Source organism: Marmota flaviventris, chromosome 7, assembly GCF_047511675.1.
Source record: "Marmota flaviventris isolate mMarFla1 chromosome 7, mMarFla1.hap1, whole genome shotgun sequence".
Lineage (NCBI taxonomy): Eukaryota > Metazoa > Chordata > Mammalia > Rodentia > Sciuridae > Marmota > Marmota flaviventris.
The window spans coordinates 24312235-24332658 of record NC_092504.1 but is presented as its reverse complement, the minus strand read 5'-3'; the positions used below and the strand labels follow the sequence as shown (position 1 = coordinate 24332658).

The following is a 20424-nucleotide window of genomic DNA, read 5'->3' as shown; positions in this document are numbered from 1 at the left end:
ATTCTCATTTTAAAGGAAAAAAAAAAATTACAACATCTTAACTGCTAACCCCCAACTGAATAATACATATACTTTTGTAAGGCATATCTTCTGACTATTAAAAAACTGTAAGAAGAAAAATTATTGAGAATGAGGAAACTTGGAAATTTTCTTTCTTTTTTTTTTTTGTTAGATAATACATAGTCTCATTTAACTTCTTTATGCTGGTAATTTTAAAATTCTTTTCTACTTTATTTGAATTTGCTACTGTATCTGAGAGAGTTTCTTATGCTTAAACAAGTTTAAACAAGTCCAGTAATTTAGATCAACTGGTAGGTGTAATTAAAATAAATATTCCCTAGGTAGGTGGTGGTGTGGTTCTTGTGATGTAGTTAAAGATATTTGTGCCTAAGTCCTGAAATAGATATTTTCTCATTTAATCACAATTTATAAAAATCATAGTGTTTAAAATAGTTTTTCAAGCATTTTTGAAGTTAGTGATAGACATAGAAATATTTTTCCTATGTATGGTCTTACAGAGAGCAAAGTTTGAAAGACAAATCTCTAAGTTTACACAGTTAGCAGAAATTTGGGGGTTATTTTGAAATTTCCGGGATAATATCAAAAGTATTAAATAAACTGTCTAAACATCTTTTTATTGCTTGCTTTACTGAATTATTTGCATACTTTAAAAGTTAATTGCTTTATTTCCAACATCTTTTTGGAGTCATGGGATCAACTGCAGAATCAGACTCTTCATGCAATAATTTCTTAAGCTTCTTCCCATTGAGTTGTCTTTCCTACTTCAGTAGAAAGATGTAATCAAAGTGCGTGTGTATGTATGTGTGTATGCCTGGAAAGAACTCTTAGCAAAACACAGTCAAGGGAATTTAATCATTAAGCTAAACAAGTGAATAAAGGACCTGTTATTTATTCTTACATTACTTTGAGTAAACTATATTTCTTTACCTGGCTCATGATACTGAGTCTACCATCCTGTTATTCTGAAATAAACAAACAAATGTAAATAAAAACAAACAAGACCTCATCTATTGGGTTCCTTTGTATTTTTATGATATGAATACTTAGTTACTCCACTTATGATCCCATGTATCAACATTCATTTCTAAACCACAATGAACATTGGCTCTTGAAGGAGAAATAAAGTATTGGTTTATGCAAAAGAACAAAAATCCATTGTGTTTTCCAATACATGAATAAAAACAAAACTCCCTGAAAAGTAGGTTAGGCATTAGATTACTGCTTGCAATATATACAACAGCAGCAAGCTAAATAAGTGATTTCCTCAAAAATTTACAATAAATTAATGCTTCTGATAAACATAAAATAAATGTCTTTTTAAAATGGAAATAATTATAATGGCTACTATGGGTTTTCCTGAACTTTGAATACAGTAATGCAAATATAACCCTTTGGAGTTAACAGCAAACACTAAATAATAATATAATAATAAATAATAACAACTAGCATATTTCATATACCTAGAATTATCAGGCATTAGACACAATCCTATATATCTTCTCAGTTTCATTATCCATAAAAGGTAGTCCCTCCCTTAGACTAACTACATAAAGCAAATGAGTGTGCAATATTTTCAGGTAAGCATGAATGTACTATGAAAAATTAGTTTATTAATCTAATTTTCCCCTCTACTTATTAACCTTTAGTTTTAGATATCTAATTAAGATACTATTTCATGATTTCTGCAAACATTTTTGATACATTTTTCCACTTCAGTTTTTTTCTTTCTATTCCCTCTCATATTCTTCTCTGTGTATATGTATGAGAAGGAGTTAATAAATCTTTAATTCATTTGTCTCTGACATTCAACACAATTCTTGATGACTTGGTTGCTTTGAAATCACTTTAGCCTTTCTGCTTGAACTGTATTGTAACTGAGTGTTTTGCACCATTCTTTTAAAATTATTTCAAATACCCATAAAGGTTGATTTCTATATTAATAAATGCATTTGGTTTAATTAATGAATTAAATGGAGATGTGAATAAGTTCTATGAATGGGTGCCTAATTGCCAGATTCTATCCACTCTGTTATTGGCCATAATCTTTAGAAGGCTTTATTTATTATCTTGACTATTTGAGCGTTGTCTGTAATGCCTTTCAGGATGACTCTGCCACTGGACACTGAATGATCTTTAATAATTTGATGAAATCTCTATGAGTTAACTGGTTTCTGTCATTTCCTATTCCTTCACAATAAATTGAGAAAAATATGTGCAGGCCTCTTGCAGACAGAAGCCATTTGGCTGGCAGAAAGTAAATGTGACACACTGTTAACATATTTTCTTTCTCTCTGGTTTTCACAGAATTATATTTGTGATAAATACAGGAACTTGTTCACAGGAGATAGAGACCACGTGCTCTTAGCCTAGAGAATTGGAAACCTGCAGGGAACTCAAGGAGGACAAGGAATAACTCACCTTTATGGCTAAACATGTGAGGCTAGTGAACAAATCTGCAAATTAGAAAATCATCACGCATTTAACAAATGTTGTGAACATGGCAAGTCTGAGTTAAAATGGAGGAAAAATGGAACTATACAACCAGAAGAATTTTTTAAATATTATATCTATATACCATTGAATATAGTTTTTAAAAAAGCATTTTGGAATAATTTTTATTAATGCTAATTTCCCCAAAATATATGTTCTTATAAAATTTCTCAATAACTGTTTGAGGTAAATAAGGTAGTAATGATTATACTTATATTATTATAATTATATTTGCAATTTTTGTTACATTATTCTCTAAATGATGAAGACAGTACATAAATTGATCCAGGTTCCCTTCCAGAAATATGATGGAGTCTGAACTAGAAAAAAATACATGTATCTCTTATTCTTTGTAAATACACATATTACATATTACAACATAGATGGATTAAATTAGATTTAAGGATTTTTTAAAACTGAAAATTATGGAGTAGACTCTTCTAGAAGTTATCCCAAAGGAAAACAGACATTTGATAGTCAGAGATGACTCATATATAATAAGTTTTAGTAGAGAAAATTAATTATTTAATCCCCCAAAGGTCAGAGATAAGGCATTATAAGAGAAAAAATGAGCATGAGATGGTAAAGTTGAGAAAAGCAAAGGAATACGTTTATTAGAATAGAGAAAAATTTTAAAAAAGACCTGAGAGTCAATCTATGGAACAGTCCTTTAATTCTCCTTCAAAAATGAAATGACTGATAGAGAAACTCAGAACTTTTTATTAAAATAAAGAAGAGTGATGTATTTTCCAAAACATAAAAAAAAACCAGAAACTAAATAATCAAGTAGAAAGTCCTATACTTTGTACTCTGAAATAAAATGTTTGTTATTTAAGAAAAACACGCATGGATAGCTCTAAACCTATGGGCAATTGCTAGAACTAACTTAATAGCTACTTGATCCTGGGGACATAGATAATTCTCAGACATGGGCTGCAAGAGAAAAGCATGGGACTTGATTTCACAAAAAGAGGATAAAAACAGTCTAAGGCTGAAATAGGCAAGAATTAGATTTTAGATCTTCATTATTCTGGGAGAAAATGATGAACCAATGTTGTCCAGGAAACTTGCAGAGCCTCTCAAAATTGAATTCCCAAAGAACTGGCGAAGGCTGAACACAATTGATCACACTGAACAAAGGGCAATAGCTTAAAAGAAAAAATCCTGATAAAATGCAGTTCTGTGTGAACCTGCTGTGTCCAGTCACCTGTTCAAAGATGATGTATGATTAACATTGCTTTCACCAAAGTTAAGGGAAAGAATAAGGTTGGTACCCTAAAATTCAATGTCCTTAAGGATTTGTGAGACTGAACATTACCTTGTTTTAGATGGGAGTTATCTGGGATAATAACTATTTAAATAATTATTTTCAGTAATCTTTTAAATAATTATTTTAAATATTATGTATGAATCCAAGGGTGTTTGAACTTCAGGTGTCAACAGTGCAGAAACTGTCAGGTAGACAAGACTGATGGATAATTGTGAATGTCTAGATAAGGCAAAGTGCTTACAGAATGGACCAGCACCAAGAAAAGGTAAATAGTCTAGTTATGCAAGGATATCTAAAGCTAATATGGGGGGAAACATTTATGTGTTTTAAAAAATAATAGGCAAAACTTTAAAGATATAATCCCAAAAGAAAAGAGAAAACAAACAAACTATAGTCATAAACATTATGTTAGAATTGTGCGTCAAGAGTACCTCATGAGTACCTCAACAGATCTTCAGTCCAGGATAGATTTGCTTCTATAGGTCTCATCAGGCCTCAATGGTTCTGGGATAGGAAATACTTCCAAGATTATCCTTATCAGATATTATTTTTAAAGGAACATTGATTTGTCTTGGATCTCCTTAAAGAAAAGGAGAGGATGCTTTGGAGAAGATGCAGGGAACTTTCTATCTCATGAATGAGTATTCTCCTGTTCTTAATTTAATAAACCAATATTCTATGTTGGCATCAGGATTTTGTAATATTTTTAAGAATTGTTTATGGCACTTGGCTCTGTATAATTTGGAGGCACTGATAAAATTATATACACCTAGAAAAAAAATTTCCAGATACCACTCAAACATCACTTGGCAATCCAAGTGGCTTCTCTTGTTACACACTACATTTATATAATTCTATTCAGTATTCCATGAGAATGGAAAGTGCGTATGCCAGGCCAAATAAATGCACATATCTAGGGATTTTTGATGAAATGAATAGATGTATGAATTGCATTTTTCACTTAGAATTTATTATGTAGCAATTAGTTAGAATATCTTAGGCTGGAGGACAAGTTTTACCAATATAGTCCTTATTTGTAATTCTTCCTAAGCAACAAAGAATTCAGAGAAAGGAGAAGAAACTTAAGGGACATTGATGGCCTTTATTTTAGTCAGCTTTTTCGCTGCTCTGACCAAAGACTTGATAAGAACAATTTTAGAAGAAAAAAACTTTATTTGGGGACTCAGGGTTTCAAAGGTCTAAGTCCCTAAACAGTTTACTCCATTCCTCAGGGCATAAGGTGAGGCTGAACATCATGGCAGAAGAGTGTAATGGAAGGAAGCCACTCACATGGTGATCAGGAAGCAGAGAGACTCTGCTTGCAGATACACAATATATACCCTAAAAGGCACCCCCAGTGGCCCACCTCTTCCATTCATACCCTGCCTTCAGCTACCACTCTATTAATTCCTATAATGGGATTAATTTGCTGATGGGATTAACTAGCTCTCATAACCCAATCTGTTAGAGTCTGTAAACAAGTCAAAATAACACCTGGCATTTTGCCAGGGGAATGTTAGAGTTCATAAACAAGTCTGGATGGTGCCTGGCAAAATGCCAGAGGGAGTGGTTTGAGAAGTAACAAAAGCGAGCCATTAAGTGTGGAGATTTCTTATTGGTTGACTGATGTATCTAGTTTATGCTAATTAGATAAGCTGTGTGGAATGTATAAATACTGCTCCTGTCCTGCAATAAGCGGCTCCTACTCCTGCTGTATCCACGTACACAAGTTATTCGTCACCCCCCGGTTATTTTGCTGCAGCCGGACTGCGGCACCAATCATTTCACCACTTAGCCTTCTTGTATTGTCTCATGCATGAGCTTTTGGGGAACACCTCACATCCAAAGCATAACAGTTATATTTCCTGTGATTAAAAATTTTTTTTAAAAACACAGAAATTGATATCCTTCTGGCAAATAATTACTAATAAGTATTTGCACATAATATATTAGAGGTGTTCCCTTGAATGGTGTACTAGTTGTGGCAAGCATTGTTGACCTGGGTGCTGTGCACATGTTGAATGGACTAAAATTAGTCTTTTTATGATGAAATTTGAATTTATTTCTCATTCAAATTCCATTTTTTATTATTTTCTGTTCTGAAGCACATCTACTTGCATAGTACTATTAACAATTGACAGACCTGTTATAATATTAAAGATCTCAAAATTATAAAATATTTTTATTGTTGTTGTTGATGACTGAAACAATGTCATCAATTGCACCACAAATGCAATTAATCCAATATTCTTTTAATTTCAAGTAAATAAAATGAACAAGTTATTGCACAGTATAATATAAAATGTAAGAGTCATATAATAAGACAAAGGTAGTCTAAAAGAATAATTATTATATGATGACTTGTTTCTTGTCTTCCCTGCAGCACCAAATATTTGAGAACCACTGCTGTCCTGATTCCAACTCCCTGTGTTAGTCTGCCATATTTTATTGGTTTATTTGCTTTTTATTTTATTTTATTATATTCCCACACAACCAATAATTAATTACATTCTTACAGGGACCCTCAGTATTATTATCTCTATTTTTCCTAAGAACATACTGAGTTTCAACAAGTCTAATAACTTAAAGATTCCCCCCAACATGATTTCATTTTTAATATACCTCTCAGCCATTCTTACTAAAGCCTTCTCTGTTATTCTCTTATATTTCAATCCTCTGGAAGCCTCTGTTTTGGTATCAGCACTTATTTGACGTCATTTGCTTAAGTGATGGTCTCATCTATTCCCAAAAGTCCATCATTACTGGTGTGCTAATGACTCCTAAGACTATATTAGTTCCATTATCTATACTTTCAGATTTCCAATCTATATTCCCAATAGCCTGCTGGATATGACTTGCATTTTTCAACGATGCCATAAATCCTAGAAGTCTGCATCAAACCCACAGAGATGGGCTATTTTTTTCTATTTTCCCCAGGTTGGCAAATGGCAGCACTCTTCCCTCCCTTTTCAGGTTGCTATTTTTGGCTTCCCTCTCTATTTTCGAAAAACCTACCCACATTTCTGCTTACAAAAAAAAAAAAATCTACTTACTCATCTTTCAAGGCTTGGTTACAATTTTTTACATCCCCAACTTCTTTGGTCCTTGTTGTATGGAATCTTCCCATATAGTATCTTTCATACATTTATTGTTATCTATCTCTCTATCTACCATCTACTCATCTATCATCTATCTCTGGATACTGGGGATTGAATCTAGTGTCACTCTACCAATGAGCTACATCCCCAGTCCTTTTTATTTTTTATTTTGAGCAGGGTCTTACTAAGTTGCCCAGGCTGGCCTTGAATTTACAGTCCTCCTGCCCCAGCCTGCCAAGTAGCTGGGATCACAGGGCTATGTGACCAAGCCTAGCATCCTGACTTTATGTTTAACAATATAATTCTGTCCACATCATTCTCCATTGCAATATGTAAACATGTAGAAAATGGAGGCCATGTCTCATTCACCTTTGGGTCCTTCATGGAAATTTGTGTAGAGTAATTACTCAACAAATGCTTGCTCAATTTAACTAAGTGAATTTTCATAATACTCTGCATTCCCTGTTCATTGTATAAAATTTCAGCTATAGCTTCTGTGACCTTTTGCTGTGAATGCTGGGTGGGTGAGATGTGGCCTCATATGGAATAGGAACAATGTGCACAACTCATCCCAGGACACTGTAGCTGCAAGGAATGCAACCTCAGAGCAGTTCATTAATCACAGATCACATATGGGTCCCCTACTGACATCATCATCTAAGATGTGAGCATTTTAAAGCAGATATATCGTAGAAAATATATTTCTAAACAGAAATGAATAAGTTGGAAGTTTTTAAATAGCTAATTGCTATTCTATTATCTATTTATCACCAAAACATTTTACACCACTCGACACCAATTTCATTGGAACATATAGTTTTAAAAAATTACTTTCCTTTGAGATTATCACATGTCAACAGTAAAAAGCCTGTTTTTGAGGAGGTATTTAAATCTGCATGCATTTTAAGTATTTTATCATTCTACTAATGAATCTGTAATCATATTTGTGGATCACAATGAGAAAGCAAACAAGATAATGAGACTCAACAACAAAAATTCTACCTATGTAAATTAAGGAAAATTCACTATAAAGATTTTAATAGGATGTAACCCACTGTCTATATTACAAATAAAGAGGGAATGAGACTTAAAGAGAAATAACCATAAATATAACTTGAATCTTGAAATAATAATTACAAAACAATTTGCAACCACCACAAAAGAAATGAATTGGTTTTCAAAAAATAAACCTAATGTGATCCAATCTACTCTACTCTAATGTGATCTAATCATCTATTTAATTTGAGAAGTATAACTGGTCTTCTGAAAATAAAAAGAATAATTTCAAAAAATTATTTACAAGCTATTATTAAATTTGAAAGACCTCATTTAAAGCATACATGTGACTAGTAATTGCCCATGGTTATATACAAGGAAACAGACATAAAATTAATGTTTTATAGTTTAGATCTGGATTTAGCTTCTGCTGACAATTGCATCAATGCTAAATTTTAGAGGTTTTGAAATAATTGTGTTTAGCAGCAAAAAAGAAAAAAAGAGTGGAAAATAAAGTCTTATGAAAAGAAAAAAAGAAGATGTAAAAAGAGAAATAGTGACATTAATGTGATTATAATAACAAAATTTAAATAATCTGAATTTAATTGGCTTAAACATTAAACCTGTAAACCAATTTAATAATTGTTTTAAACTAGATTGAAGATGAGTAAAGAGAAAGGATATGAGGCAAATAACACTTCAGGGCCTTCTTCCAACCCCAAATTTTATTTATGAATTGTAAAATTTCCAATAAATGCATGTATAATTATTCCTCTGTATAGTTTACTTTGCCCTTTTTCTGTACCTTACACTACTCTGAACTTCTCTAATGAGCTTCCTACTTTTTACATTGTACTACCATTAAGGTTGCTATCATTAAGGTTGCCTCTCCCCAACATAAGGACTTCCATTTTAAAGGTTGGGATTCTTTTTTATATATTTAAACTCCTTTGGAAATCTTTGTTTTAGATTATTTTTAATATAAGTTGATTGGATCAAAAATAATAATCACAGCTTCGTCACCTTGTAATCACTCTGTGAAACAAGACACCAAAGACATTGCTATGCCTTGCTTCATTCAAGGAAAAAATGTTTCATTTATCTATAAAAAAAAATAAATCCTGCAATAGAAGTGGTACAGTGGGAAATGCTTACCCCAGAATAGGGACATTGAGATGAATCAGTTTCTCAATAACTGAGCCAGCCCCAGAAGTGAAGAGTGCTGACTTCAGAGTCACTGTGTTCCTGTTTATTTACCACAGAGAAGTTGCTTAAGAATATTGTCGTATTTTATTAACATAAATATTTTATACATAATTGTGGGGAAAAAACCAGAGGAAATCTAGAAATACATATGATTTAGACACACAGAAAAGGAAAGCAGGAAAGATTGGAATAATGCCTTAACTAAGTAAGGACTAAACAACCAAATTCACTGTCAACAAAAAGATCCCCAGAAGCCCAATGCTTGGAGAATCTGAAGGCAACAAACCCACTAACTGACCTCCAAAGTCACTTTGAGATTTCATAAAAGCTCATTCCCTTCTTGAATGTCATAAAGGTTCAGCAGAGTGATGTAGTTTTAAAGGACCAAATTAGAATAAAAAGGGTAATATGGCCGCACGTTTTATCAGTATTAATTATTAATACTGAGATTAGAAAAGAAAGGACTGAGAGTCTGGTAAGCATGTTAATTGGACATTTTTTTAGTTCATTTTTCCTGACATTGTGAATATTTTGCCGCAGTTCAAAGGGAAATATACACCTGAAGAATAATGCACTCAACTGGAACACTGGATATGAATGTAAAAACTTTAAAAAAGAGAAAAAGAAAGATAACGATGGAAATTCCAGACCTTTCATGAAAAAGAGCACAAAGAACTAAGCTGATTCTATGTCAGAAGAGAGAAAGCTTCCTTTCATTCATTTAGATCTTTGCTATGTTTGTAAGTCACTGTCGCTGAGGTCATCCCATGTTACCCCATGAAAATAAATAAAAACAAAAAGGACTGGAAATTATCCAAGATGAGAATATTACTCCAACCAGTAATTTTAAAATGCTGTCCTTGTAAGACTAAACATTTTATGAAGGCCAAGATTAAGCCATTGGATTATATCAAATCCACTTAGATTTATAATCAAAATTATCTATAATAAATAAAAACAGCAAATAATTTCATCAATTAACAGCCAAATTATAACTACTGTTATTTATAAACTATTGCATGCTAATATCTTTTCAATTTCTTCCACAGTACTGTGATTTGTAATTGAAGAAACTGGGGCTGAAAATGGTGAGAAAATTATACTCTTAGTCTGAGGTGAAACCAGGAATCAAACTGATTCATTAGATTGCAAATTTTTTTTTTAATTCACTAGATTGTATCTTCAATGCTGCCAATTCTCCTGTAGGTGAATATTTTTTTCAGATTCTTTCAGATTGTACTGTTTATTTTAGTGGAAAATTGAAAAGTAGCTGCAGGACATATCTTGCTTGGCTGAGACCTGGCTTAGACATTGTCCCTACAATTACTTTCTCTCTATAATCACTATGAAGTAGAAGGGAATGCAGCCCTCCTGAATGAGTGGCATGAAGATTTCTTGAGGACACTTGGGAAATTCAGAACCATGTCACAGATGACTGGAAAAGTAGGAAAATTAACCTCAGTGAGACTCTGGCAACCAAAATGTCAGGAAGAAGCACAAAACCATGGAAATGAATCCATAGTGATGTGTATTAGTATTTTCCTACAAAAACAGTATGTGTGAGCATTTGTTTTTGAGATATAATACTTATGCCATTCAGAAGTCTGTGAGGCTCTTGGGCATGATGGAAGAGGCCACTTTGCCACATTACTCAGTCAAATGAGAGGACAATAGTGCCTTGTGGACAGATACCTGTCGATAATTGGGTAGGTAGGTGGGAGAAAAGGAGATGGAGAGGTTCCTTTATCTTCTACAAAGATAATGTGTTTATTCTCCATTCTCATTACCTTTGGCCTTATAAAAAATGTGTAACTGATGTAATTCTGCAATCTGTATATGGGGTAAAAATGGGAGCTCATAACCCACTTGAATCAAAGTGTGAAATATGATATATCAAGAACTATGTAATGTTTTGAACAGCCAACAATAAAAAAATTAAAATAAATAAATAAATAAATAAAATTAGGGGAGGAAAAAAATGGTTTATTCCCAATGAATCTGCATTTACTTCTAAAATTTCATGGCAGATACAAAGTGGATTCACAGTGTGCTATATCATGTTTTAATTATCAAGAACAAAACACTCTAAACACTTATTTAAAGTATGTGGAATGAAGAGATGAGGTATAAAGAATGAATAGAACAATGGCATCTATCATATGTAAATTTGAAAAAGAAAGTTCAGAAGTGGGAATTTCAAAACATTGGTGTATAAAAGTCAAAGGTACTTTTTCTGAAAGATTTGAGAAAATCAAGAAGCATAAAATTAATTAAGGATTTAGAGTTTCCAACTTGCTAACCTCATTTACCTTTTTAAAATCTGTCTGATGGATTACCTGCTGTGTTCCTACATTATTTGTAAGGTATTCTATTTGTAAAGGTTTACTTAAGAAAAAAACACATTGTGTTCATCTCTCTTCATTCTTAATCTGACCAGAGTTTAAGTTGTCAAGCAAGAAAATAAACACTTATTCCATTGCGGCATGTCTTAATCATAATTATCTGTGAAGGGCACTGTGGCAGGGGGTGAGACCAGATCTCCAGACGGCCCTTGCACAGTATGATTAAGGGAAGCTCCCAACATGTCTCCCACAGTACCCTGCTGTGGTGCCAACCTTTCCACCCACCTGGCCAGTACACCAGTTAGACTCTTTGATTTTTACAATAAATGCATTACCTCTTATTAGAACTCACATATGTTCTGCGGGTTGAGAAAAAGGCCTTAGAATTACTACTGCCACACCTCATTAACTTATATTATAAAATTTACTCTCCATCTCACTAAGAGACACAAAGTCTCTTTCTGTTCTCTAGAGGAAAAAACACAAGGACAACTGGATGTTCAGAGAGGATCACAGATTGTTGGATGGGAGTAAGATTTCATATTTAATGTAGTTAATTACTTAAAGATGATCAGAAACAAACAAGGATTAAGTGACCTACAAACTGCTGATGGTGAAGTCGGGATTAAAGGCCAACTCAGTGTTTTCTGTGTCTGAGCCACACATAGAAATGGAAAACTGGCTTTGTAAAGATGATCTGGAGGTGTCTTTTGAAAGAATAAATATGTCAGTGGGTCAAGATATATAGATAAAATAGACCAAGAAACTATTAAATCACACTCCAATAAAAAATCTGAAGATTGCTGCATCATCAAGGTAAGGGTGAGATTGGATGCTTTTAAAGCTAATATCTGTTTTTTACTTGAACATCAGTTTGTTGATCTACATTTTAATTATTTTAACTTCTTCATTGTCAAACATTTTATCATAATAATTTCCTATCATGTTTTAAAATACCTTATTCCACTAATTTTTAATGAGATATTAAAGAATGGATTACCCCAATTTCATCAATCAAAAGATCAGCATGAAATCATAAATATGATTACTATTAGTAATCTTTGCCATGAATGAATATGTAATTCACAAGCTTTTCCTAAAATGTTTTTGACTGGTATAATTCTCATTATTACTTTTTGAAAGCCCAAAGGCTATAAATTCTATAGATTTGGATCATCAAAATGGTGGGTCTCATTCTACGATACTCATGTTTCATGAAATTGTGTTTACTCTTGCAGTGCATTCCTTTTCCTCAGCTAGTCAGAGAAGAAAACTCCATTCCTTATTTGGCACCAATGTCTGTTGGAATACAAGTTAAAGCTTGTTAAAAGGAGAATTAACCAACAGGCCTTCTACATGAAATTATTTTATTATGCTAAAGTACAGAAGGCAGATAAAAGCTTTAGTAAAACACAAATACATTTCAATGTCTATTTATTTAAATTTGCCTGTTTCAGTTACTTCCTTGACACAGCATCTGTGACAACTTATTTTTATCCTTAGCTATCCTAACTTATTCCTGGTTTGCATCATGATATTGGAATGTTATATTATGTTATTGCATTGCAAATTATCTTCCAAACTTTACAATGGAAGTTAATCCAAAACAGTTAGTAAAAACTGCATTATTTCACACAGGTTAAAATTCAAGGAAAATATATGAGGTAATAATTAGGAACTAGGACAGCATCCAAAATGGTATTTCATGGAAAATCCAAATGAAAATCCAATACAAATCCTGATTAAAACCTAACCAAGCAAAACACTGCAGATTACCTGGATTCCAATTAAATGTGACAAATGAATACTTGACAGGTTTCAATTCCAATTCTATTTATGTCAGAATGACCCATTAATATCAAAGATGAAATTACCAGAATTCAAGCAATACAATTGTGCTTTCTGGCTAGATTAGTAGTCTAAAAACAGGAACTCCATCAAAACTGTGAGTCGAATATCCACTGCTATGCTTGGATCACACAAAATGTATCACATCTCCTTCTGTCATTACCTATACATTGGGACCAACATGAATCACAGCTAGCAGATGCCAAATCGTTTATATAAACTCTGCATTTCAAGTGTCAGTCACATACAAAATTAGGAAAAAGCAGTTATATTATCATGGGCCTTGCTATTGACAAGATACAACAGATGTTTACAAAAAATAACTAAAAGCCTTTTGAGGGGAATCTTAGTAAACTTTCTGTTCTATTTACAAGCTCACCTGTTGTTTTCTATGACATGTATGCTTCATAAAATGGATTTGATATGTATTTGTCATATTTAATTATGTTTTAATTATTCATAATTTCTTGATTATTTTAAAGATGTTGAATGGCCTTAAACTCACAAAAATGGAAAATAACATTAAAATGTCTTTATAATGCCAGTGTACAAAGTCCTTCCTATTTCTATAGCTGACATTCAAAAAAGGATCCATTGTGTACTATATTACTAATAACAAAAATAAACACTTTTTAAAACATAAAATTGTTATCAAATGATGATCTAAGAAATAGTAATAATGAAATAATAAATTAATACTGCTTTCCTCAGTAGATAAAAAATATATATGTATACATATATGCTTACATATGTAGGTAAAAGCTATATTTAAATAAATCTTTAAATATTTATATATATAAATACACTTAAAGATATTACATATATGTTATATATGTAATATCTTTAAATTTAATTTTAGTTTTCTCCAAAGAATATTGAATAGACTTGCCTCAAATATTCATCAGCATTTCAATTCACACCAAAATTTTATACTCACTTAAAAATTTTAAAATTTTGTCTTAAAAATCACATCAAACTCCCATCCACATAAGCACACAGCACCATACACACAGATAAGCATGCCTTTATAGCCAAAAGGCAAAATGCCACTTAACACCTGGATAATTAATCAAGAGGGACATCAATTATCAAACCCTGGTAGCATATCTTCTCACCTGATGATAGAGTGGATAAATAATTATTTGGCATGATTTAGTTTAGCAATACTTCAACTTAGGGTCATTTATGAGAATATATATATATATATATATATATATATATATATATATATATATACTGGATTTTAATATTCATAGGTAAACTTACAGAAGGAAAAAGCAATCTTTTTCCTGCATTAATATGCTGTACTTAGCATATCATCACTGAAGAAACTACCATATAACAGAAAGTTAAAAATTTTTCTACTTCACTAGAGGATTGAGATAGAGAAAGACATAAATCCATTTTGAGTTTTTACTAAAAACAAAATTTCCTTGATGCTCCTTCCTTCCCTTATATATGACCATATCTTTTTTATATACAAAATAATGATGAATTTAGGAAGAACTTGTACCATTCCATTAACTGACATAAATTCATCCTCAAACATTCACTTATGATTTGAAATCCAGAAAATGGATTACCAAATTGCCTTTGGGAACATAAACAAATGTGAACAGTTTTATAAGTACTGCTGCAATATAACTTTATGATCTAAATGAAAATGTATATAAGGTAAATTGTAATAATTATGAGAATAGCCTCACAAAAGGGTAAGAATATGGAGAATTATAATTTGTGTTCCTTCCTTTCTCTTGCACAAAAGTGAGTAACACCTTATACTTAAATGAGAGAGGAACTCTAATAGTATTTACTGCATACTGTGGAGAGCAAGACAGAGCTGTTCTCCTTCTCTGACTCAATTTCAGCTAGCATTGAAAGGAGAGATTTGAAAATGTTTTTCCTAAAAATCTAGGGGGTAAGGGGAGTCAAGCAAGGTGTGTTTATGGTCATTTCCTTTCACCAAGACTGGACAGTAGCAATTGAAGAAATAGTTGCATGACAAAAATGAGTATTAGAAAACTATCAGAAAAGACCTTTCTCGGTGGCTATTATTGAGAAATTGTGCTCTAATTTAGCATTTTCATAGAAGACACTGCTCTGGTTTTATTTGTATGTGCATTTATTTCTGACAGGCCATTTTTAAATGATGGTGCAATTTTGGTGAGTTTTATCTACATAATTATGTTGCTTTATTTGGCATTTCTATATTTTAGTAAATAGTTATTATTTAAAATAAAATAGTATTGGAGTCAGCTATTTTATTTTAGTTTTAGACTGACCTTCGCCAAGCCTACTTATTACGGCTCACTAGCGTGATTATGTGTGTGGATGTTGTGTTTGCCCCTACCATTTTCCATATGCTCTGCCTCACCAACACTGCCATCCGGCGTGGTCCTTTCATAGTTGTCCTCTGGGAGTGGAAGGGCACCCAGTCTTGGCCCTGATGAACTCTTACTGCTTGGTGTTTCTGACTCCTCCAGCCCGCTGTCATAGCAACTCTGCAGTGACCCCTGATGTGGGTCCTGAGGCTGACTCACAACAGAAAACGTCACTCTACGAAATGGCTGCAAAAGAAAAGATTCTGAATGTCACTAAGATATAAGATTGTAAATGATCTTATTAAAAAATACATAATTACATACATTAAAATCTACTGACAACTAATTCAATAAATATTGTTAAATATGTTGAAATTGACTTGGTGAACTATATATTATCTTAGACAATGCTTGGAGCTTGGATAACTGAAAATTCTCTTTCTGAAACCAAGATAAGAAAACAGAAATTTCACTAAAACATGCATTTAAATCTGATATATTAGTTCCATATACTTAACCTTTTTTTTATTCAATAGTCTTAATGCTTTTTACAAACAGAATTCATAAAAACAAGGATCAGTGATGTAGCAATAAGTGCTGAACTAACCCAATGTCAAAAAATACATCATTTTAAAATACCTCATCCATGAGATATAAAGTTTTAAAAGATTTAATGTGCTGAAACTTGACATAATTATTAAAATTACAGCTGATAAAAGGATTCCAGATGCAGGGCTAGGAAATTAAAGTATATTTATTACTTCTTTTTATAAAATTATTGTCTATTTAAAATTGTATGAATCACGTTAAAGTAAAAGTTTTCTTAAATAATGAATAGAAAATAATCTAAAAAGTCTAAACATATGTTTTACTATGACTATAATTAGTTAAAAAACAGTAAAATCATGTGCAATCTTTAATTTGTATTTAAAAAGTTCTGCAAAACTTCATCTAATAGGAACCAATAATTTATTATGCTTATGATAATGAACAAACTGAATATTTACTATAGATGAAATGTAAGATTATCTGAACTACATAATAAAATAAAAAAGAAACACTTAGGCTTATTAAATGAGTAAACTAATATCAGATAGTGGCTGTGCTCCATACCAACAATAATTTTGAAAAACAATCAAACATTGTCCCATAATATCTTTCTGAGATTATTCTTGGCAATAGTTGTATCCACTAAACTCTTGTGTGAATGTGAAGATGGCAGAGTGTATATATTTTTACCTTATAACTTGTTCTTTCCACCATATAGCATCAAATTAAATTTACCAGATAATAATGAAAAAATGAAGAGCTTTTTTTGTACTTTTGTAGCTTAAATGCTCAAGGTACAAATAACTATTATTAACTGGGATCAGTAGAATTCTATAAGTGTTAAGAATGCTCAAGATACAAATAACTAATATTAACTGGGATCAGTAGCATTCTAGAAGTGTTAAGAATTATCTGCACAAGATTTGATATTAGTGAGAAAGCTAAGAAGAATTGTGGCATTTTCCTGTAATTTATAAACTGGTTTTGCTAAAGACAATCACATGCTTCCACAAAATTTCCTTTTTTTTTTTTTGTTATAGATAGAAGATTTGCTAAGAATACAGTACATTACTGGTATTTCTCCCTAGTACCTTGCCATTCACGTACTAAAGTGTAACACACAGTCTACAAAATTCTCTTTTTCATTCTAGTTCAAAATCAAATTATTAGAATAGCTAAATCTAAGAGTAAAAGAGAAACCTTCAAATCACATTCTTTTCTTTATAAAATTTCACTGATTTGGGTCGGCAATATTGAAAAACAATTACAAAATATTTCTAGTATAAATTGCAAACACATTATGGGCCAAAATTTACATGCAATGTGCTCTAGAAACACTATCCTTATTTTACTAATACTTCTCACATTTCTTTATATTAGTATCATTGTACATTTTACTCTGTATATAAATAAATGTAGAAATATATTTGTATTTACCATGTTTCACCTTTGGTGTGAATTTTCTTTTTATAAAATCTTCCCATTTATCCCTACTAGCTGACTGCAAAGTATCTGTGATTGATGTCTTCGTTGTCACCTCAGAAATAAAACCACTGACAAGTGTCCTAAAATCACATTGCTCTGCACACAAAAGATACTCTGCAAATACTACTGCACAATGAAATTGTAATATCAATGTTGAATTTAGGCAAGAACTCCAAGGGTCAGGCAGACATATTATCACTTCAAGACACAGAAATGGGTTAAAAATAGATATATGGATATTGAAAGATAAAAGAAGGTCAAATGCTATACTTAATTCTATTTTAATAACTTTGAAATCTTTTAGGATCTGGCTTTTCTAACACAAGAAAAATTTTCAGGATGAATACAGAAATCCGTAAATAAAATTAATAAGTTGAAAGAAGAAAAATAAGAAATCATGAGAAATAGTGTTTCATTTTGATATAAAAACAAGAAAGAGAATGACATTCATGTGGAGATATTAATCTCAGAATCTGTGTTTACATGCTTGTTCCACCAAAGCAGTGATCGGAGAGCATAGATGGGTCATAAACTATGTTTGCAATGAAAAATGTCAAAAATAAAATAATGATTGCACTGTAACAGGTTAAATAATGACTGCCATGAACTTATGAACATTTTATTTACTTGATTTCCTACCCTATTGTGATTATGAATATTTTAATCTCCATAAATTATTTTAGAAGCAAGAAGAGTATAATTTTAATATACTAAGATCTATTTATATAGTAACAGATAGATTCATCAATGCTTCCTTTTTTCTGTAAAAATCTTTTCCCATTTAAAATAATATCTGGATGAATGAAGAAATAATTTATAATAAATGTACAAAATAAAAAGTATTACACAAAGGATCAGAATATGCTGTCGCATCATTTTTATGTACAATTTAAAATGTGGCCTTAGAATTCTACAAAGCATTATTAGCATTTATAGCAATCACTAAATCTTAAACTGATAATTGTGAAAAATTAAATTCTTACAGCAATATATTTAAGTTGTTAATATGAACCAAATTGGTACAGATTCCTATCTTTTGAAGAATAGTCTATGGATGCAAAGAGTTAAAATTTAATTCCAGTAGTATATCATATATATTGAGTTAGACAGCTAGATAGATAAAGAGAGAGGAAAAGACAGAGAGAGGCAGACAGACAATATTTATATACCATCTACCATCATTAGCTTGGGTCTATTGAGAAGGTGGTTTATAACATTCATAGCATTTATAACAGTGGCTATAACACAGAATTCAAGTTATCTTTATATTCCAGGAAGCCTCATTAAAGTGGAAATGCAAAACAGTGTTGACTACATAGCAGGGGATAAATTTGCATTAAATACGTGACTTTGACTTTATCACTGATACTCTGAAGCAAAATGGTTTAAATGATGATTCTTCAGCCTACATGCACCTTACAATCACCCCAGAGAACTTGTGGAAAAAAATAAATTCAAATTCTTGGCCCCAACAGAAGCCCAGTGAGTCAGCTTTCAGGTGTGACCTGGATATTAGTAATTTTTAAGATCTCCTTGATTGATGAAAAGCACAGAGAACAAAGAAAAATCCTATGGTCAGGAAGAACCTATGTAAAGACATAAAAGAAAGCAAACTGTTCCAGGAAGCCAGCGAGTTCTCTTGGGGTTGTAGCAGTTTCCAAGGAAAGTCAGTAGACTCTTGCATGGTTCCATCTTGAGACTCAAAAACATGGGCATGAAGATACTTAGTGATCTGGAGTGATGGAGCTTTGTCTTTTTCAATCTTGGCTAATAAACGATTTTGTGTTCTGCAAAGCAAACTGATCTATTTTAAAAGAGAGAAATCAAAGCGCTTGAGGAAGAGCACAGGTCTTCTAGATTACTGAAAGGGTGAAGAGAGGCTAGTGTCCTGAACAAGTAAGGCAAGCAGGAGAACTCAAAGAAGATGATTCTAGGGGCTTGGGGCTGTAGCTCAGTGGCAGAGCGCTTGGCTGGCACATGAGAGGCACTGGGTTCGATCCTCAGAACCACATAAAAATAAACAAATAAAATAAAGGAATGCTGTCCATCTGAAAGTACAAAAAAATTTTTTTTAAAAAGAAAATGATTCTAAAAAAATTGGTGGTGGAAAAAGAATTCAATTAGGTGAACAAATGATGTGATTAAAGGGTCAAGCTAAAATCTGATCATTTCTTACAAAAAAGGAGGAAGAAGAAATTTGAAGGAAGGCAGATGATTATACCAAGACATTTTGAACTATAGAGAAACATTTATCTAGCAAGGGGGTAAGGTTGAAAGAAGGTGGCAGCCGTGAGAATGAGTAGCATGGCGCTTTTGAAGCAAGCGTGTGTGGATGATTGGATTCAGTCATTAATTCACTTAACTTGTATTTATTTTGCACCCATTATGTTACAGGGTTTCAACAATAGTTCTACACACTGGAAAACCCGTAAGTCTTATAGGCTACAGAAACACTCAAAATACAACACAATCAAGTTTCCAATACAATAGAGGCAGAGAAGAGATGCTATAATCTGCATGGGATTTAGGTGTGTGGATTGAAATCCCTAAAGCTGTTTGATAGACAACATACATTTAAGGGCCATATTTGATGGATCAGCAAAAAGGGATAAAAAAACAAGTGGGTAAAAAAAAATCAGATCATATTTGAAACTAAAAAGCCCGGTACTCAGACATTTCCAGAAAGACAAAAAAAAAAAAATGATGTGATTAAAGGAATTAGAAACATTAAGAAGAATGCTCAGAACCACAAGTCTGTTGGAGTCATCTACTAGAAGGTCATTGTGGCTAAAAACCTC

General features: G+C 32.1%; 1 protein-coding gene across 2 annotated transcripts in view; it reads right to left on the bottom strand.

The window, feature by feature from the left end:
- Window positions 1-20424, bottom strand: part of Pcdh7 (protocadherin 7) — a 399660-nt gene that overhangs the window by 196746 nt on the left and 182490 nt on the right. The window contains exon 2 of one of the 2 annotated variants that reach the window (XM_027937534.3): window positions 15622-15838. In XM_027937534.3, the coding sequence (XP_027793335.2) occupies window positions 15622-15838 (217 nt within the window). The remainder of the gene's footprint in view (window positions 1-15621; window positions 15839-20424) is intronic. The other variant, XM_027937542.3, reaches the window with a different exon arrangement.